At 47.3% G+C, this 21,960-nt stretch overlaps 1 protein-coding gene across 2 annotated transcripts in view; it reads right to left on the minus strand.

The window, feature by feature from the left end:
* The window catches only part of BTAF1 (B-TFIID TATA-box binding protein associated factor 1), a 176,689-nt gene extending 155,087 nt beyond the window's left edge, over positions 1-21,602 (minus strand). For both annotated transcript variants that reach the window (XM_077455229.1, XM_077455228.1), the window contains exons 1-2: positions 21,450-21,602; positions 968-1,104 (exon numbers count right to left, since the gene is read on the minus strand). In XM_077455229.1, the coding sequence (XP_077311355.1) occupies positions 968-1,104; positions 21,450-21,539 (227 nt within the window). In that variant the 5' untranslated portion in view covers positions 21,540-21,602. The remainder of the gene's footprint in view (positions 1-967; positions 1,105-21,449) is intronic.
* Positions 21,603-21,960: the final 358 nt, after the last annotated feature.

The raw sequence follows: 21,960 nt of genomic DNA on the forward strand, positions 1-21,960 counted from the left end.
GGTAGCCAGTTTCTGACTCCGGCTTGTTTATTTAAAACGCCTTAACCGTGGCACCTCCGGCCCTTTAAGGAGTTTCTAACGCAGAGAGGTTATTGGTGGTCACATGATCGAAAGCTCCCGATCAAAAAGTAGCGAGGAGCATACATTCTCAGCACAGGTTTACATTTTGGTTTGGAAAATTATACATCCTCTCTGCATCAATGCACGCTGAAAGGCCACATATTTGTGTACTCCGTGGCAAGAGGTTAAGCTTGACAAAAAAAAAAAAAAAAAAAAAAAAACACCTGGAAACTGGATTTGTATGCAGAACTGCACCAGATGTTGCACTCTACAGTTTTAGTAAACCCCAGTGCCTTAAATTTAATAGGTTCATCTTAATCTCGAAACAAAAACTGAAAAATCCACCAAGTAAAGGATTGAATCTCGAAAGAAGAAGAAAGAAGAAAGAAGGAAAGAAAGAAAGGAAGAAAGGAAGGAAGGAAGGAAGAAAGAAAGGAAGGAAGGTTTAGGAGATATTTGCCCATGCGCCGTAGACAGCGGCGCACTGAGCTTCGCCAAATGACAGCGGCAAGACCCACCGAGAAGATCGATGCGCCGGACTACAGGGGACAGCGGTGACTTCGCTGGCTCCTGTGTCAGGTAAGTGACACATAATGGACTACTATGCAATGCATAGTAGTCCATTATGCTTTACCTTTGCAGGGAATGAAAGAGGAAGTAAACTCATCAGGGTTTACTTCCTCTTTAAAGTTGGACCATTTTACCAGATTTAAAAAAAGGTTTGCTGATGCACTAGCAAAAACAGCCAAAAACCAAAGGCAAACCGCGATCTGCCCTGTCTACAGACAGGCTGCCAAGAAACAAGCATGATAGATTAGGTAAACCTTTAAAAGTTTGTTTGGAGTGGGGAAAAATAAAAAAAAATAAAAAAATAAACACACCCCCACACACAAAACACCCAACATACCTCTTTTCATTGGCCTCCATTACATCCCGAGATTTCTGCTTTGCTATTAGTTTCGCCATTCGTTTCGCTTTATTTTTCTGCCTGTTACTCATGCCCGGAAGAAATTCTGAATCAATAAACTCTGCTGCTTGGAGAGCCTGAAAATAACAAAATGCAAGTCTAAGGTCACCCCATACGAGAAGGGATCCTGATTAGGATTAGAAACATCTCTCTTTATTTACATTAGAAGGGTAGTTTACATAAGCTAACTGAGGAAGCAGATATTGTATGAAATGGTTTAAAATGTAAAATTTTGTTAGGTTTCGATAAAATTTTTGCTATAAAAACAAAATAAAACTAAAAAGATAAAAAACAGGCCGACAATAAATTTGGTGCAAAGTACAGTCATAGATTTCATCTTACTATAACCATATTCACCAGTCCCAGACTGTGAAGAGCATATAATAATATATAAAAGTTATGGACCACCCACCCAATATTAAGTAGGTCCCCCCTTATTTTGTTATTACCAATAGCGGCAATTTTTACCGTGACTGCGATATTGCAGCGGACAGGTCGGACACGCATTTATACAGTGATCAGTGCTATAAAAATGCACGATTACTGTGTAAAATGTCACTGGCAGAGAAGGGGTTAAACACTAGGGAGCAATCAAGGGGTTAAGTGTGTTCCCTCAGTATGTTCCAACTGTAAGGGGGGGCTCACTAGAACATGACAGATCACTGCTCCCAATCACAGAGCAGTAGATCCCTGTCAAGTTGCTAAGCAGAACAGGGACATGTTCACAGGTCACCGACACAGAGTCAGCTTACCGCTGATGACAGAGTGACATACAGGCATGTCGTTATGCGCACCCGTACCACTTTTCGCCAACGTATATTGGCGTGAGCCTGTTAAGTCCTGTAAGTTGCGAAGTGGGGCCTCCCTGAAGCGTCTCTAGCACATTCTACAGATGTTCGAATGGACAGATATGGAGAATTGGGAGGTCAAGTTAACACCTTAAACTTGTTGTCTTGTTCCTAAAATCAGTCTTAAACCATTTTGGCAATGCGACAGGACGCATTATCCTGCTGAAAAGGTCACTCATCAGGGAATACCATTTCAATGAAGGCGTGTACTTGCTAGGCAACAATGTGGTACGCGTTACAGTGGGTATACAAAAGAAAATCACATTTTGTTGCTTTGCAGCCTGAAATGAAGACCATTTTGTTTTATACAGCTGCTTGTTCTGACACGGTGTCTTTTTGGATTTCATCTGGATGTTATAGGTCACACACACACACACACACACACACACACACACACACGCGATTTTCAAAACCAGAATTTCTGATCACCTTATGTCAGTATTTTTTTGGTGAACCACCTTTAATGCTTTAAATTACAGCCTTTAGTCCTATGGGATAAGACTACTAAATTTGCACATCTAGACTTTGCAACATTTGCCCACTCTTTGCAGAACTGCTCAAGTTAAACTTTATGGAGAAGACAGTTTGTGGACTGCAGTCTTCAATCATTTCACAGATTTTCAATGGGGTTTAAAGTGGACATTAACCCATTTTGCAGGCTTGTACAGGTAAGCCTATAATCAGGCTTACCTGTAAGGTACTGTGAATATCTCCTAAACCTTCACAGTTTAGGAGATATTCGCACTTCATGCAGCAGGTGCTGTCACTAGCGCATGCGCTCTGAGGGGATGGTATACTCATGCCATCCCTTCAGAGCTCCATGCCACAGTCCGTGACTCTTGTGCAGACGAGTATAATAAATTCATTTTTGACACCGTTTACTTCAAGTCTGGGCTAGGACATTCATCTGTTTCGCCTTCAACCATGGTATGGTCATTTTTGCTTTGTGTCCTGTTGGAGGGTAAACCTCATTCTTTTCTATACCCATTGTATGCAAAATCCACATGAATGGCTGGACCCAAGGTTTTCCAGCAGAACATTGTCCAAAATCACCACACGGCCTTCGCTGGCTTTTCTTCCCATAATGCACCCTGGCACCATCTCTTCCCCAGGTAAATGACACACACTCAGCCATTCACATGATGTAAAAGGAAAACCATAATTCATCAGACCAAGTCACCTTTTCCTGTTGCTCTGTGATCCAATTCCCATTGTAGGCACTTTTGGCTGGGGAAGTGGGTCAGCATGGGCATCCTGACCAGTATGCAGCCCAATACAGACTGCAATTACCTGTTTTGCTTACAAAACTTCAGGTACATTATGTTTACTTGCTGCCCAACATACTCCACTGACTTCCAGATGCCATTGTAAGATATCAATGACAGAATAAAAAAAAAAAAAAAAAAAAAAAAAAAAAAAGAAGACACACACACCTTGCATGATATAAAAGGCTATAAATTGAGTTGCAGTTAAGTATCTGATCCCCTACCAACCAACAATAATGCTGGCTTCCAGACTGGCTATAGTTTGTGTTCCACATACACAGATGTTCTGCCAATTTAAAGAAGGTGCGCCCAACAATTTTCTGTAAAAAAAAAAAAAAAAAAAAAACACCCACACACCCCCACAATTTCTTCCATTCAAACCTCACCATCATGAGAAAGTCCAAAGAGCTGTCAAAGGACATCAGGGCCAAGACTGTAGACCTGCACAAGGCTGGAATGGGCTACAAGACCAGCAGAAAGAGGTTTGGTGAGAAGGAGAACTGTTAGAGAGATGGTTTTCAAATGGAAGAAATGCAAAATAACCAAAATCACCCTCGGTCTGGAGCTCAGATCAGCCCAAAACTACATGACCTCAAAAGGCAGTTGGGACCAGTCAAACACATCATTGGTAATACAATATGCTGCCATGGAATGAAATCCTGCAAGGTCCCCCTCAAGTAGGAACATGTACAGGCCTGTCTAAATTATTCAAAAGAAGGATTGGGAGGGGAAAAAAATAAAAATAAAAAAAAAAAGTGTGGTTAGAGGAGACCAAAATAGAGCTCTTTGGCATCAACTAAATTCACCATGTTTGGAAGAAAAATGCTGACTACGACTTAAAATAAAATAAAAGTACAGGACAACGTAGTTGTCAAATCTTGGATGAGTCTTCCAGCATGACAATGACCCAAAACATACTGCCAAGGCAACAAAGGTGTGGCACAATAAGTTGCACATTAAAAAAAAGTAACTGCGGTCTGCTCATATAATGTGTAATAAAAACCATCTTTGCTATTCTAAAGCTTCCCTCCAACCCTGGTAGGCAGGGGCCGTTTAACCCCCTTGCGCCCACACACCGCCTCCACCCTGGCAACGAACATTTCAAGGATTGCCGACAAAGCGGCCAAAAGGCACTGCACTGTTTACAGGCGAGCCGGTTGCAATTGCAGCGAGGTCTGGGGGGAAGAAAAACGCCAGCTTCTGACGCCATGGTGACCCAACCCTCTCTGCCACCCTTGGGGACTTGGGACAAGGTGCTCAATCCCACCCTCCTAGCTGCTAACAGACTGAGGGGCCCCACCACAGGACTCTGACCGAGTGCTGCGCCATGCTGCCGCTGATCGCTGTGTCTGCTCAAGTGTCCAGGAACAAAAACCGCACTGTTCTGAGGTACAGGAACCAGCGGTGGGGAGAGAAGGGGGGGGGGGGGGGGGGGGGCTGGAGGCAACAAGAAAATGGTCATGGGCCACCCTTGTATGGGGGGGGGGGGGGGGGGAACACACACACACACACACACGGGAAAGTGGCCGCTGACCATGCTCCTCACAGAGGCCAACAGAAAATGGCTAACAATATAATGTACGCACAAAATACACCGAAAAATAGGAATTTTGTACTCCCGTAAAATCCTTTTCTCTGTAAATCACCGACACAGCTCCTCTAACTAAATGGGTTGTTTAGCCTGCCATTTAGGAGGACTAGGCAAAATTGTTACACAATGCACAGAACTTTCAGTCCCACCCCAGGGGGCGGACCCTGTGCCAAGCAACCCTCCCCACTGCTCCCAGCAGACTCAGTACATCAACAAACAGTATAACTTAGAGAAAAGGAGGGGTGGGTGCTGTGTCGGGCGGTGAATTACAGAGAAAAGGATTTTACGATGAGTAAAAAAAAAAAAAAAAAAAATCCTATTTTCTCTTCTATTCACCGACCGACACCGCTCCTCTCTAACTAAATGGGACGTCCAAGCAGTGCCAAACGAGGGGTGGGGAAAAAGCAAAAAAAAAAAAAAAAAAAAAAACACACACACACCTTCATCCACCATGGCAAATGGGAACTAGTGAAACTAAACCCACAAGAGAAAAAAATATAAATTATGAGCAGTGTACAGAAAAAGACACTGCCAATAACTGGGTATTCTCAACAGGAGAAATCCCAACACCCCGCAACCCATTTGTGGAAGTAATGCAACAGTGCATTAACAAACAGTACTGCCCCTTCAAGGCATAGGCTTGGACTACAATCTGTCTGAGCCACCTGGAAATGGTGGCCGACGAGACCGTCATGCCTTTCTTTGGACCAGCCACCGAAACAAACAGCGAGTCTGACTTCTGAAAGGGAGCCGTGGCAGACAAGTACACCTTCAGAGCCCTAACCACATCTAGAGTGTGAAGGGCCACCTCTTTGGGGTGCTTCGGCTTGGGACACAACGATGGTAATACAATGTCCTCTGATATGAAAAGCCGAAACCACCTTCGGTAGAAAGGACGGATGTGGACGCAGCACCACCTTATCCCTGGGGATGATCAGATAAGGTGACTTGCAGGACAAGGCCGCCAATTCCGAAACCCTCCTGGCCAATGTGATGGCCACTAGAAAGACCACCTTCTGTGAAAGGGTTAACAGGGGAACCCCCTGATATTCTCAAAACGGCAGCTTCTGAAGCACCAACACCAGGTTAAAATCCCATGGGGGCAACTGTGGACGCACCGGAGGGACTACATGGCGAACCCCCTGAACAAAAAAAAAAAAAGAGCCAGGGCAGAAATTTGCCCCTTAATGGTGCTCAACGCCAATTTCTGGTCCACACCTTGCTGAAGAAACAGCAGGATCCTGGATATAGAAAAGGAGCGCAGATGCCACCCTTTCGCCTCACACATTGAGATGTAGGCCTTCCAGGTACGATGGTATATCTTCCGTGGAGAAGATTTTTGCGCCCTCAACATAGTTGGAATCACCGAGTCCCACAGACCCCGGTTCCTCAGTACCTGGCTCTCAATAGCCATGCCGTTAAAGCCAGCGATGGTAAAGCAGGGTGAAAGATAGGACCTCCTGTCTCGAGGTCCTCCTGCAGTGGCAGCCGCCAGGGAGCATCTGCCACCAGATGCACCAGGTCTGCATACCAGGGCGGCTGAGGCCAATCTGGGGCCACCAGGATTACTGGGATCCCCTTGGCTTCCACTCTGCGCGGCAACAGCTTTAGCGGAGGAAAGGCGTAGATCAGCTGGTACTGATACCACGGAGCCACCAGCACGTCTGACGCTCCTGCCCACGGATCTCGTCCTGGACACAAATCTCGGCACCTGCCGATTGAGATGGGATGCCAATAGATCCACATCTGGTGTGCCCCATTTCAGGCACAGCAGCCTGAATATCTCTGGACGCAACGCCCATTCTCCTGGGTCCAGCATCTGACAACCCAGTCTGCCTGCCAATTTCTCACCCCCGGGATGTAAATGGCTGACAGAGCCGGAACGTGTCGCTCTGCCCACCGAAGTATGTGAGCGACCTCCCGAGCAGTGGCTGAGCTTCTTGTTCCCCCTTGGCGATTTATGTATGCCACAGCCGTGGCGTTGTCTGACTGTATCCTGGTCGGACGGCCTTGAAGACACGTCGACCACGTGTGGAGGCACAGCCTGATCGCCCTCAATTCTTGCAGGTTCATTGGCAACTTGGATTTGTCCATCGACCAGAGGCCCTGAGCCAACTGAATCCCCATCACTCCACCCCAGCCTGATAGACTGGCATCCGTAGTGATCACTGTCCATTTTAGAGGAAGGAAAGATTTTCCAGACTGCATCACCGGGGACCTCAACCACCAGATCAGAGTCCCTAGCTGGCTGGCTCACCTGGATCTGTCGATCCAGGGACAACAGATTTGTCCCATTTTGTCAAGATCTCCATCTGCAGGACTCTGGTGTGGAACTGGGTATAAGGTACCGCCTCAAAAAAGGCTACTATGAGCCTCAGTACTCGCATGCAAAAGCAGAGCGACGACCATTTGCGGTTCATCAGCAGCGTGACCGCAGATCTGAGAGTCTGCAACTTGTCCAATAGCAAGCCTAGGTACTAGGCACAATCAGACTTCTTTAGGTTCAACAGCCACCCATATTCTCGCAGTGTCTGCATGGTGATCGCCACATCCTCCTCTAATTCTGAGGCTGAAGATGCTCTCAGGAGATCGTCCAGGTAACCCACGATCGCAATCCCATGTTGCCTCAGCAACACCAATACTGGAGCCAGAACTTTGGTAAAGACTCGGGGGGCTCTGCACTTTTACAAAGTGATTGAGGGCTTTCAAGTCCAATATCGGACGTACCCCTTCCTTCTTGGGAACCACAAACAGATTTGAGTAGAACCCCTGGAAGCGTTCCGATTCCGGAACCGGTAAAATCACCCCCCGATTCAGCAAGTCCCTTACCGCCCCTAACAGGGCCTCCCGGCGAACTGGGGACATGGGTATGCTGGAGGGGAAGAATCTGTTTTGCGGCCAAGAGAAACTATCTTGTAGCCTGTGGAAATCAGATCATAGACCCATTGGTCGGATAACTGGGGAGGTCCAACTCCCGAAGACGACCCCCCACCCGATAAGTGGGTGGGGCAAACCTTCATGCGGTAGCCCTTTTGGTTGCAGGCTTGTGGTTTCAGGGACGCTTCTGACCATCCGTGGTCGGGCTGGGGGTGTTTTGCCGAAGCACAGGGCAGATGAAAAAGCGCTTGCGAGTGGGGGGGGGGGGAAAGAGAAGGAGGGCCCTTGCCTGCGGCGAGGCTCCTTAGCCTTCCTGGCCTGTGGAAGTAGGGTACTCTTACCACCATTGGTATTTTTAATAATGTCATCCAACAAGGCTCCAAAGAGCCGCTCGCCAAGGAAGGGAAGATCCGTCAGGGCTTTCTTGGATGCCTGGTCAGCAGACCAGCATTTTAGCCAAATTAGGCGCCGCAGCACCATAGCCGACACTGAAGCCTTGGATAACAGAGGAAGAGTATCCAGGGCCAAGTCACAAACGTCCTTAAGGCCTTGCACTAGTTGGACTGCTAGCTCCACACACAGACAGGGGAGGCGTTCTGTTCTCCCAATTCGCAATGCAAAAGTTTTGCCCACTCAGTCAGTGTCTGCGACACCAGTGCATATGCCAGTACAGGTCGCACGGCTGACCCCACAACCATAAACAAGGAACAAGCCACTGCCTCGGCCTTCCTGTCCACGGGATCCTTGAATGCAGGAGTCCCCTCAAACAGGATCGTGGTTATTTTTATTTTATTTTATTTTTTGCAAAATTGTTTTTATTGAGTTTTTTAATAGTACAGAAAATCGTCCACACACGGGCCAACAGTACCCACACAGGGGCAAGCGCTCTAATGCGGCTACAGACCGCAGCAAAACACATCAGGTAACAACATATTCTGTCTTCCTCTGAAGCAGCAACAGGCCTCACCAAGGCAGACCGAAAACAACCAAAACTAACTTATCTAAACCCCAATGTGGGGAGAGGGTAAAAGCAGGAGGATCTGTGCTCAACGACAGAAGTGCAGGATAGTAGATCATAGAAATACATGTAGTACCTGGGTCAGTCTATTACCATATTTCAACCTTATTGGTGGTCTAAAGGTTAGTTACTGCATCAGTCGTGGTAGTGCTATCGTCCAACCAGCAGGTCCACACCTTCTCAAATGTGGGCAACCCCTGCCCTCATAGGTGGCTCTATAAAAAAGGGGCAAACTGGCATTTACTAGACCCTTCCAAAACTTGACAGAGGGGGGAGATGATTGTTTCCAGGTCATCGTGATGGCCTTATGTGCATAGTATAGGAATAAGGATATTAGTATTTTCTTAGCTCTGTGGATTAACATCTGTTCCACCAGCCCCAGCAGACAATATTTAGGATCATAAGGAATACTAGTCTTAGTGATATTAGCTATCACCTGGAGAACTTCCTTCCAGTAGTGTCCAATTGCTGGACAAGCCCAGAAAATGTGAAAGAAGTCCCCTGGCTGATAAGAGCATCTCCAGCACACCGGAGAATGTGTCGGCGACATCTGGTGCAGTCTGTGAGGTGTGTAGTGAGCTCTATGTATAATATGATACTGAACTAGGTTTGTCCCTGGCTGAGACCAGAGGAGAGAACGGGAAAACCTAAATCTCCCTCCAGTCATTGTCATCTAACTCCGGTATGTCCCTCACCCATTTCCTGCGGAGGGAGGACAGACCGGGGACGGCAGCAACCAATAGGGACCTGTAAATCTGAGAAGTGGGTTTCTCAAGTCCCTCACCCAAAGGGTGGACTCAAGCTCAAGCTCTGAGTATTCCAAAATGACATCTATAAGCATGGGCGATCTGGAGATGCCTAAAATGAGCCCGTACAGGCACATTAAACTTTGTACACAATACATGAAAGGGAGCAAGCTCCCCACTGGTGATAACGTGTTCCAGAATCAGTATTTTATGTCTGGCCCAGGCCTGTGGATCCGGGATAGTGATGAACTGTGGTAGATTGGGATTCAGCCACAGGGGGGTGTGAGGAGACCTGGTGTTCGGCAGAGATGCTCTCAACGCCTCTCCCACCTTCCACGCCCTCATAGAAGGGGTGAGGCAATGAGGTGTTTTTGGCCCCCTGAATATCAACCCCTTCAAGGCCTCCAAAGACCCCACTATAGCCGCCTCCAACACCATAGCAGAGTTGGTCAGATCAGGCTGCAACCACCAATAGACGGTCCCAAGCTGAGCGGCCAAGTAGTATTTGTGGCAGTCCGGAAGAGCCAAGCCCCCACTGTCCACAGGCCTGGTCAGAGTAGTATACTTGAATCTAGGTGTTCCAGCTCCCCAAATGAAAGGAAAACTTGTTTAAGTGAAGTAAAGAAGGTTTTATTCAGCCATTGTGGGGAGTTCCTTAATATGCATGTTAATTTGGGGAGGACTTTCATTTTAAGAAGGTTAATGTGCCCAATGAGGGAAAGGGGAAGATAGCCCCATGGCCTTAGTTTGGATTTAATCCCCATCAAAACAGGTTCAAGGTTAAGGCGGACAAAATCCCCGCTCTCCCTTGAAATAATGATACCCAAGTAGGTAAACCTATCCACCCATTGAAGTGGGGTAGAGGGGGACGAGGAGGACCTGGCCCCCTCGTCCACTGGGAAAAGCTGAGACTTATGCCAATTCACCCTTAACCCGGTGAAGGCGGAAAAATCGTCCATAATTCCGAGTGCACCCTGCAAAGAGTCACCAGCAAAGTTTAAAAAAAAAAGCAGTAAATCATCCGCGTAGAGAGCCACTCTCTCCTCCAGCCAGCCCACCTTAAGTCCACGGATCTCGGTAGAGCATCTAAGGGCCTCCGCGATAGGTTCCATTGCCAGGGAAAACAAGGACGGGGAGAGAGGGCATCCCTGCCTGGTGCCCCTTCGCAGGGGGAACGGAGGAGACAAGGAGCCATTCAATTTAATACATGCAAGGGGGCTGGTGTACAACGTGCTCAGCCAGGCTATAAACTGCAGTGGGAAACCCATTCTTCTGAGCACCTCCCACAGATACACCCACTCTACCATATCAAATGCCTTCTCCATATCAAGGGTGGCAATGTTCCTAGTGCCTTGATTAGTATGGGGGGGGCATGAATATTAGAAAACAGTCTATGGATATTAACGTATGTGGATCTACCTGGCATAAAGCCAGTTTGGTCAGGGTCAAAGATTTAATCACCTTATTGATTCTAGTGGCCAGTATTTTGGTTAGTATTTTTAAGTCACAATTTAGGAGTGCTATTGGCCTATAGGAGGGCACAACTTGGGGTCCTTATTAGGCTTTGGGATAAGGACAATATGGGCCTCCCTCAGAGGACGGCAGGGAGCCCTGTTGAAGACATTCGATACAGCTGAGCCAACCTGGGGGCAAGTAATTCTACGTGGGCTCTATAATACTCTATGGGTAATCCATCTGGCCCCGGGGTCCTCCCAGCCGGGAAAGAGCCAATGGCCATCGCCACCTCTTCTGGTGTGATCTCTGAGACAAGGAGTAGTCTCTCTGCATCAGAGAGCCACCCCAATGCTAACGTGTCAAACCTGGAGGTCATAGGAGCAGGGTCAAAATCGTCAGGGAGCGAGGAAACAGAGAGGTGCAAAACCTGGTGAAGGCAAGGAGAATGTCCTCCGGAGAGGTAACCAACACCCCGTCTGCTGTGAGTATTTCTGAAATAACCGCTAGGGGTCTTATCCTGCTGTGCCAACATCGCTAGTAGCTTGCTGTTCTTGTCCTCATGTTCAAAGTACTTCTGTCTGCTATGCTGTATACCAAGCCTGGTGGTGTGCGAGACATGTAGATGTAGTTCTCGCCGGAGCGATGAAAGGTGCTCAAAGTTAGGGACCATAGCCGAGGCCGAGTACTGCCCGAGAGCCCCCTCCACCTTATGCTGAAGATCAGAGACCTTGTCTCTGAGTTCCGCCCTAACCGCCGACACGGCCAAGATGTACTGACCCCTTCTGTGGGCTTTGGAAGCATCCCATGCCATCTCCAGTGAGGCCGACCCCGCATTGTGCACCCAGTACTCCCCGCAAGGAGGGAGAAACCCTATCATGTACTGTTTCATTACTGATCCAGTGGGGTTGTAACCTCCAGAGGGCTTTGCTCCTTGCCCTGGGGGTCCTAATGGTGAGCTTAAGAGGGTGGTGGGCAGATAGGCCAGAAGCCAAATCAATGCAGGAGGACGTTTTAAAAAAAAGGTAGATGAGAAGCAGGAGTACATTCTGTTCTGGGGATGTAACCACCTCCATACCTTGTGGAACTCTGTTACCTGGGCCCATACACCAAGATCAGGATTAAAAGCATATTGTGGGGAGGGTCTATCCAGGTCACGTGACAGTGTGGCATTAAAGTCTCCCATTAACAGGACACCCGCCGGACAATGCGGAGCCAGCCTCTCATACAGTGTATACAGAAAATGTACCTGGCTCGGAGGAGGCAGATAGATGCTCACAATGATATATTTCTTATCAAAAACATACTCAACACCACCATAGCAAACTTCCCCTGGGGGTCCAAATGGACCTCATGGATTATGCATGGAACTCGCTTACTGATCAATATAGAGACCCCTCGAGAGTACGAGGAATAGGTCGCATGAAGCGCTCTTTGCACCCAGGGTTTTTTCAAAGCCAGAACCTTGCTGCCAGTTAAGTGCGTTTCCTGAAGCAGTACTATATGGGGGTTATGTAGCTTTAAATATTGAAATAACAGCGACCGTTTGTATTTAGAGTTAAGCCCCCTGACATTCCACGATATAAACGGTCAGCGTCTCAGCATCTGAGGGTGCCATCATGGAACACCAGGGGGAAACCTAAACAGGATGATTTTAACCAACCAAATATAGACTGACCCAAATTGAGCACATACAATCAGCGGCCTATGAGCAGCACAGTACCTATTCATTACCTTGAGGCAGAAAAACCCCTCCCCCCCATAACAGAAGACACCCTACCCAAACAAAAACTAAGCTCAATGACCCAAAAGGTAGGCCAGAGAGCCATATAAACCGATGTAGGGTTTTGTCCCGTAACTAGAAAAAAAATATAGCGTCTGGGACCCCTGAACGTTGGGCCACTGGGCCTAAGGTGGATACAAACCTTCCCGAGAGAGAGTCCTTCTCTAGTGCAGGAGGGGAAAATAGAGGGGTGAACAGGGGACGTTTCTGAACAAAAGTGAGGTGATTCAGTGGTAGTCATTGGAGCTCCTTAGGCAGGAGTAAACGGCATTCTAGCCAGCAGCGGGAGACAAAAATTTTTACTTTTTACTGTGGGTTCAAGTGGAGTGTAATAGGGAGGAGAAGACTGGGGACAGGAAGCAGTTAATGCAGGGAATCAGCAAAAGACAGTCCTGTTGAAGAAAAAAATAAAATAAAAAAATAAAAAATAGGGAGGGATACTTAGCAATTGCTTGAAGTCAGTCAGTCAGTCATTCTTCCCCTTGGTTGCATATGTTAGCGGGTGTCCATCCAAGCCACCGCAGCCTCTGGAGTGTCAAAGAAGCGAGTGCTGTCACCATCAGTAATCCGTAATCTGCTGGGATACAAAAGACCAAAACGGATTCCTTTTTCTCGAAGCCTGCGTCTCACATCAGTAAAGGATTTGCGTCTTTGCTGTACCTCCTGAAAGAAGTCTGGGAAAAAGAGCAGTCTGGTGTTCTCATACTTTATTTCAGGCATGGCACGAGCCGCCGCCAGGATGCGATCCCGATAAGTTAACAGCCGCAGCAGAAAAGGGCGCGGAGGTGCCCAGGGCCTCGGAGGAAGAGGCGGGATCCGGTGGGCTCTCTCTACGACAAAGGTGGGTGGCACGTCCCCCAGATTAAACAAGGTGGATAGCAGCTGCTCAGTGAATTCAGCGGGTCTGGGGCCCTCCGCTCTCTCGGGGAGCCCCAAGTATACGGATATTGTTTCGCCTGAGGCGGTTTTCCGTATCTATTGCACATTCCTGGAGTGCCTTCACCTGGATCTGCAAGGCCTTCACCTCCCTGGAGTTTGATCGGACTGTGTCCTCCACTGTGGAGACCCTGTCCTCCACTTAGGCGACGCGTGACCTGAACTTATCCATATCCTGACGGATGAGCCCGACGTTCACAGTCAAGAAGTCGATCTTTGCTGTGAGGGTTTCTTTGCAGGATGTAATGGCTGCTAGGATCTCTGCCCCCCCCTGTGGGAGCCCCCACCTCACCCGAATCCACGACCGCCCGCGTACCGGACACCATCTCAGCCGCCGACCGCCTTGCAGATGAGGCAGCCGTCGGCGGGGAGGCACGAGGAGTTCTGGAGCCGGATTTGGAGTAGCAGGTCTTAGGGTGGCCCATCTGAGGATCCCCTTGGGATGCTGAGAATTCCGGAAGGAGTCTATGGGCTGACAGCCTGCAGCCCGACAGCAAAGGAAACCCCGTGCCAGGGGGGCAGCGGGCAAATCCTGGGATTCTGCTGGCCGAGTGAAGGAGGTGTTGGTGGTGAGCTTCTGGCAAAGGGTGGCCCCCGTGAGGATGAAGGAACAGGGAGGGCAAGGCAGCAGGTCAGGGACCCAGATGGTGGCACAAGGAGGGGAGTGTGTTGCTTCTGCGGTGCAGATTGGGACACAGGAAGGGTAGTACCAGAGGTGGAGACAGACTGTACCTTGAGGTGGGGGAGAAGCCTGGTGCAGCAGGTCACAAGATGGTGGCTGTATTCAGGTGTGATGGATCCCCTTCTTCAGGGCCCCGCTCGATGCAGCCCCCTCCAAAAGACCTCCGAGGAACGTGTGGGGGGGGTCCACCTGCACACCCCCCCGTGGATCGCAGCAAATTGAGCGGGGGGTGTCCAAGGCCAGATAGGCCTCAAGATGGCGGCAGATCTCCGAGGTGTTGAGCCGGCCGCGGCCCGATGTAAAACAATCAGCCGGCCAAACTCCACAATACAGACCCGAGCAGATGCAGCAGGAACTCGAGAGCTCGTGTTGAAAACCCTGGGGGCCCACAGGCGTTGGCAGTGGATGGATGGCCACGGATTGCTAGGCCGCAAGATGGCGGCGGCCGCAAGCTCCCGGGAGCGCCCCCCCCCCCCCATGATATTTTGGGCTCCCTGACCGATCTACAACCCCCGGGGGGGGGTCCGATGCCGTGGTGTGCTAAATCGCAGCCTGTCCTCCCTCAGATCGCTGCAGCCAGGCCCGAGGCTGTCCGGAGCAAGTAGGCCTCAAGATGGCGGCCGGCCGCGACACCGCCGAGGCTCAATCCAGCAGGCAAGCACCGCAATTTCCACCGGGGCCGGTGCAGCTAATGTCCGATGTCCTGTGGGGAGAGTTAGAGACCTTCCCGTGCAGGATCAGGATGGATGCGGATTAGCACAGGATCAGCGGAGCTCCTCTGGAACACGTCAGGTTCCTGTTACATCCGGACACGCCCCCCCAGATCGTGGTTACTTTAACCTAGATACAGGGGGGTCCACGACCGGAGGAGCCGACCATTTTTTGAGAAGGCTGTCCTCAAAAGGGGTAACACCGCTAAATTTTTGAGGACCGAAAAAGGTACGATGCGGGCGACCCCATTCCCTGTAGATGAATTTGTCAAAGTCAGTCAAATACGGGAACACCTTAGGTGAACGCGCTGGCTTGTGGGACCCAAAAGGGACCGGTACATCAGCAGAAGGATCCACTGGCTCCTGTATCTTCAGGATATCACGCACAGCTGTGATAAGTGCTCCAACTATCGCTTTATCACGCACGGACCCAGACGGGGAATCATCCTCACTGTCCGAACGGTCCTGGTCAGCCACGTCTGATAGGTCAGAGCAGGGGTCACCAGCTGCAGTAGGGCCCGAGTCTGCATCAGAGCTCTCCCCAGACGGGGGGGGGGGGGGGGGGGCAGGGGCCTCTTACATGCACCCTTCCTACCACACACCGCCCCCATCTTTGCAACAAAAGCATCAAGGACCGCTGCCAGGGTGCCCACATGCACCGTGCCATCCACAGGTGACCCGGTTGCAATAGCCTGGATTTCAGGGGAAGAAACACTAGTTTCTGAAGCCATGCTTACCCTAGCCTGTCTGCCAACTGCAAGGGGACTTAGGACAGTGAAGGTCCCACCCTCCTGCTGCTGCCGCGGGGGGGGAGGGGAGGCGGTACTTAGCGCTAGACTCCCTGGGGCCTCTGAATGCCACTAGCAGTACCTGTAGTCCCTAGGAGGTTCCCAGTTGCAGAGAGGAGAAAACTGTCAGCAGCAACTGTTTATAACAGCAGTGAAACGTTCTAAGGAGCTAGATTTAGCATTCAGCAAGGAGCCATCCAGCATCCTGTACACACAATGGACACAGGAAAAAGCAAGTGAGAGCACATGTAATGCTGCTACAAGAGAACTACGGTGAAAAGAGCACTCAGGCTTCAAGAAAATGTCCGCCAATGTAACTAATAGGAGATCCTAAAGAAGATGGCTGCTGAAGCTCACAAGGGGAATACAGCCTTTCCCACATCCAAGATGGCCGCCGGACAGCGCCATGCGATGAAGGAACAAACCTAGAACAGTGCTGCCTGCCTACAGCCAGAACAACCTCCACAGACCCTTTTGGGACCCCCCCCCCCCCCGGCAGGGACCAGGACCAACGCCAGGCCGCACAGAGCCCCCACAGGTGAGAATCCAGCGAACACACACAGCGCAGGCAGCCACCCCCCCTCAAGGGGGGGGAAGGGGAGATAGGGACTTAGGAGAGAAGATAGGGAGGTGAGGTGGCCCCCAAATCGACCCCCCAGGGAATGCCCAGCTGCTCACCCCGCTGAAGCAGGGAGAGCCGTACTTACCAGTCCTGAAGAGCTGGGAGACATTCCATCACAGACCTACTCCTACGCAGTTACAGGGTAGCTGCTGGCCCGGTATACTGTGATCCAGACAGCAGTAGCACGGTCATATGTATACCCCGAAGCATTGAAGCTCACCGACCACCTCTGGAGCTGAGGCATGTTGTGGCCTGCGGAGCCTTAGCTGCAGCCTGCACACGCTCGATGGCCGGACTGGGGAGACTACAAGGATATCATTAACCAGCCTGTCACCCAGCCGGCAGTTGATGAATGACCCTGGGATCTTCCATCTTGCGCAAAAAAAAAACAAAAAAAAAAAAAAACAAACACACATCAAAAGAATGGACCACAAGGGCCCACAGGGTTCCTAGGTCATTCTCCTTACTAGGCAAAAGAAAAACTGAGTCTGCTGGGAGCAGTGGGGAGGGTTGCTTAACACAAGGTCCGCCCCCTGGGGCGGGACTGAAAGTTGTGTATTCTGTAACAATTTTGCCTAGTTCTTCTAATGGCAGGCTAAACAACCCATTTAGTTAAAAGCAAGGGGGTTTAGGTCGCGCTATGGATTGTGGTACAGGTAGGAGCGGCCCCTATTTTAATTCCAACCCAATAAGGCTAGGAACAGCGAGATAAAATGGGGGGGGGGGGGGGGGGGGGAGAAATAGGCTTGGCGCTATACCCTTTAAAAATTGAAATTTGAGACTTAGGTATACAATTAGCAAAGAATTTCCAGCGTGCTGGGTAGTGAAGTAAAATGAGAATATCTGTTGCCAACTGATATAAATGTGCCTGTCAGCAAATGTCAACAAACAATTATTGTATCTTTAGAAACCATAAGTGTCATAAAACTCATAAAAAATCAATTAGAACAGTATGCAGTATCCAAATATAAAATGCAAGGTGCTGGTGAACAAGTTGTGACAGAAGTAGAGCTCAATAGTATAAGAAAAAATATGTGGATATAAAAATAAAAATATAAATATATATATGTATATAAATAAATAATCCGTTTATCTATTATACATGCCAGGTCTTCACATAGTGCCACTGTGATAAATTGAAATGAAAAATGTGATAAAATCTTCTAGAAAAAATGGCGATATAGGAATATGCAGCGGCTCCAGAGGACGTCTTTGATGACGAAACGCGTAGGGCGTGGCCAGACAGCATACACCGCTAACTTAGACGGCGTGACAGCCGAACGGGATCTTCCCTTTTAACACATATACGAACGGATGTTTGTGAGTAACCTTTTGTCTATACAATAAATACGAATCTTTATAAAACGTACTACACCATGGATATGCCTCTTACTTATTACATATAACCGAGCACGGCATATGAACGGAGGAACGAGGGTCTCCCAGAATCGCAATAGAGGCAAGCCAGAGAGCAACACAGTGGCTGATACTGTGAAGGCTGATCCACCCTGGAAGGGGTCATATCTCTGGTGAGAGCAATTGCATAATTAGTTACAGAGCACCGGGAGCAACAGTCAAAACCACCCTCCCCCTTTCCTCCACTTTCACCCACAGAGGACACTCATTTATCATCCTTTTTTTCCCCCTTTTTGGACTCCAAACTCTGCGGGACATTATTTACTATTTTTATCTTAATTTCTACTCCTACGGTTTATCTCTTTTATTTTTATTCTAATTTACATTTTATTTTTTACTTTTTCTACTTGCATATTCCTATATCGCCATTTTTTCTAGAAGATTTTATCACATTTCATTTCAAATACATACATACATTTTTATATCCACATATTTTTTCTTATACTATTGAGCGCTACTTCTGTCACAACTTGTTCACCAGCACCTTGCACTTTATATTTATATTTTTTTATATTTGGATACTGCATACTGTTCTAATTGATTTTTATGAGTTTTATGACAATAATTGTTTGTTGACACTTGCTGACAGGCACATTTATATCAGTCAGCAACACATATTCTCATTTTACTTCACTACCCAGCACGCTGGAAATTCTTTGCTAATTGTATACCTAAGTCTCAAATTTCAATTTTTAAAGGGTATAGCGCCAAGCCTATTCTCCCCCCCCCCCCCCCCCCCCCCATTTTAACCCATTTAGTTACAGAGTGGAGCTGTGTCGGTCGGTGAATATAAGAGAAATGGCAGCAGCACATGCAGAGCCCACAGACACCAGCTGAGAGACAGATGAGAGGATCAGAGCCCCCCGGTGGACCCCTGGCCCAGGTACACACACTGCACTACAGCTGAGTCATGTAGCATCCCCCATATGGGGGGGGGGGGGGGGAACGACAGGGAGAGAGAAAAGGGAGAAGAGGGGCCCCCTAGTCGACCTCCCAGGACTTGCCCAGCTGCACTGTCCTGCGGAGACAGGAAGAGCTGTACTTACTGTCCGGACGAGCTGGAGGCATCCCACCACAGACCCACGGAACACTGACAAAGACATCCATAGTCTGGTCTTATGTGCGCCCTAGAGGATGTAGCTCACCAGCCGCCCCTAGAGCCTGAGGAGCATGTTGTGGCCGACCCAGCGAATAGCTAGGGCCTGCACACGCTTAATGGCCAGGCTAGGGAGACAAGGATCTATATTATATTATCCAGCCTGTCACCCAGCCGGCTGTTGATAGAAGATCACAGGATCTTAAAATTTTGCGCAAAAGGCAAAAATCCAGAAAAAAAATAAAAAAAAAAATCCCTAGGACCATGGTCCTGCAGGAAGCCTAGGTCCTTCACTAAAGCATAAAAAAAAAAAAAAAAAAAATTTTAGCTGCAGGAAGCAGGCCGAGGGGGTTATTGCTAGAGAGATCGCCCCCTGACAGTTCTGTTTCTCACATGTATTACATGTTCTGCCTAGTCCTCTCCTGAAGGTGGCGTAATAACCCTACAGCCAAGATTAATGGAGCTGTGTCAGTCACTGAACGAAAGAAAAATTTAGATTTTGTGGGTTTTTTTTTTTTTTTTTTTTTTTATCAATTTACAACATGCAAAGTGAGCAAAAATCTAGGGCTGAAACTACTAATAGATTAGTCGACAACTAATCGATTATGAAATTAATCGATTATGAAAATAGTAATCGATTATTCGGCTAGCAACATAATGGGGTAAAAGAAAAAAAAAAAAACACTAAAATGAGCCCTTTATAGTACAAAAATATAATCACTACTGTAAATATTACTTTCACAGTTCTACAGTAAAAAATGAACCCCTTCCAGTAGTGATTATGTGCTTTTTTTGTACTATAAAGGGCTAATTTTAGTCTTTTTAACCCCATTATGTTACTAAACATCTTAGACCTGGTTCACATCTATGTTTATTGGTGCCGTTTGCAGAAACGTACTACAGTTCATTTACATGGTTTCCTATGGGACATGTTCACATCTATGCTTTTTTTCAGCCGCTGCATATTTGGAAAGGGTCAGGGACTTTTAAACGCAAAATGGTGCTTTTTTTGGTTCAATATACTTCAATGGAAAAGCTGCAGAAAAGAACTTAATGTGTTTTTGCAGCAACTTGGGTTTTTAATCTGAAAAAAATAAAAATAAAAACAAACCCGCAAATTGCAGTAAAATCATGTGTGCAAAAACCAAAAAGCACTGCAGAAACGGATCAAAAGCAAACTGCATAGGTGTATACCAAGCCTTATGCTGGCCTCACGGATCAATTTTCAGGTGAGAATATTCATATGAAAAATCTTTGTACAGTCGCTGAAAGAATTGTTTTAAATTTTCACTTAATTTCTGAACAAAAACCACATACACTGTCTGAAAATTCCTTTGACCAAGAAGTTTTCTAATTTCCAAATTTTCCCGTCACTGTGGTTGAAAATGAATGTCAATTTGATCCACTTTTTTTTTTTAAGTTATTAACCGATTAATCAAAACAATAAAATCGGCCAACTAATCGATTATGAAAATAATCATTAGCTGCAGCCCTACAAAAATCTAAATCCAAAGATTTGGTGTGACTACCCTTTGGCTTCAAAAACGCACCAATTATTCTAGATACACTGTCACACAGCTTTTAAAAAGGAACTATGGCAGGTAGGTTGTTCCAAATGTCTTTGAGAACTATCCACGGATCTTTTGTGGATGTAGGCTGCCTCAAATCCTTCTGTCTCTTTATATATTCCCAGACTATGTTGAGATCAGGGCTCTGTGGCAGCCAAACCATCATCACTTCCAGAACGCCTTGTTCTTTACACCAAAGTTCTTCTAGACAGAGGGGGGGTGTTTACTAAAACTGGAGATTGCAAAAGCAGTTTCAACTCTACATACAAACCAATCAGCTTCCAGGTTTTATTGCCAAAAGGTAACAAGCTGAAGTTAGTTGATTGGCTACCATGCACAGCTGCACCAGTTTAGTATATCTCCCCAATTGGCTGTATGTTTGGGGCCGTTGTCCTGCTGCAGAATAAATTTAGGGACACTCACACACCTCCCTGGTGGCTCTTTATCCACATTTATGAGCTGCAGAAAGGGCTGAAGCAGAAACTGATGCGCTGTATTTTAGGCATCAGCATGCCTGTTGGGAGATCCTACATCTCTTCTATATATCTATATCTATATCTATATCCAAACAGACCAACAAAACAAACACACATAGCTGTGCAGATACAGGGCTCAACAGCATTCAATTGATGCTGTAACCATATTATATAATGAACACTCCTTTTAATACCTACTGAAGAAATGGATTTAACTACAAAATGCATTTAGGTGTTTTGGGCCCAATATTATATACTGTATTTGTGAATGTATAACTCACTATGGAGCCCTATATGGAGTTCTTTGAAGTGTTGTGGTTTATATGTACAGTACACCTTTTTATGCAGTACAAAAGATAAAAATGCCTAAAGTAAATAAAATTTAAAAAAAAAAAAAAAAAAAAAAAAAAAAAAAAGGGAAAGAAGCAAAAATTACTTAAAATTGGCAAGGTGTCTTGAAAGCTGTATTAGTTTTAATAATTCTCAATTCTTTGGTGCTCATATAAAAAGCCCTTCATAACAATGATGCAGCAGAAAGGTTTACCTACAGGTTTATTTACAAGCGTGTTGCTTGGCATGTAGTCCAGATCTTCATCATTAAACAGCTCTTCAGTATTCATTCCAATGGCAGCTCCCATGTCAAGGCCTAGTTTCTTCTGCAGCAGCTTCCTTTGCCGTGCTATCCTTTCCTTAGGGTCCACGTCCACTAAAAAAAAAAAAAAAAAAAAAAATTTTTATAAAGTTTATATTTGCCTTACCTTATGACCAGGCACTTTAGTTTGAAAACAGGAGGCAACACAAGCTCAGTTTCAGAACTGCAGGCAACAAACAAGCACTAAATACACTATCCTGTCATTTGTCCACATGACCCAACAAGAATGGATGTTTCATAGGTAGCCTCCCAGCAACACAGTTTTGCTCGGAGGCTAAAACTGTTGAGGAAAGGTTTGTAAATCCCTGCACCAATCCAAATCTATAATTCAGTAGTGAATACCATGTGGTGCAGAGTGAGGGACAGACATTATGTGGTTTGTCAAGTCATGGACTTGGTGTACTATG

Source organism: Lithobates pipiens, unplaced genomic scaffold (genome assembly GCF_037356315.1).
Source record: "Lithobates pipiens isolate NorthernLeopardFrog02 unplaced genomic scaffold, aLitPip1_a1.2 Scaffold_25, whole genome shotgun sequence".
Taxonomy (NCBI): Eukaryota; Metazoa; Chordata; class Amphibia; order Anura; family Ranidae; genus Lithobates; species Lithobates pipiens.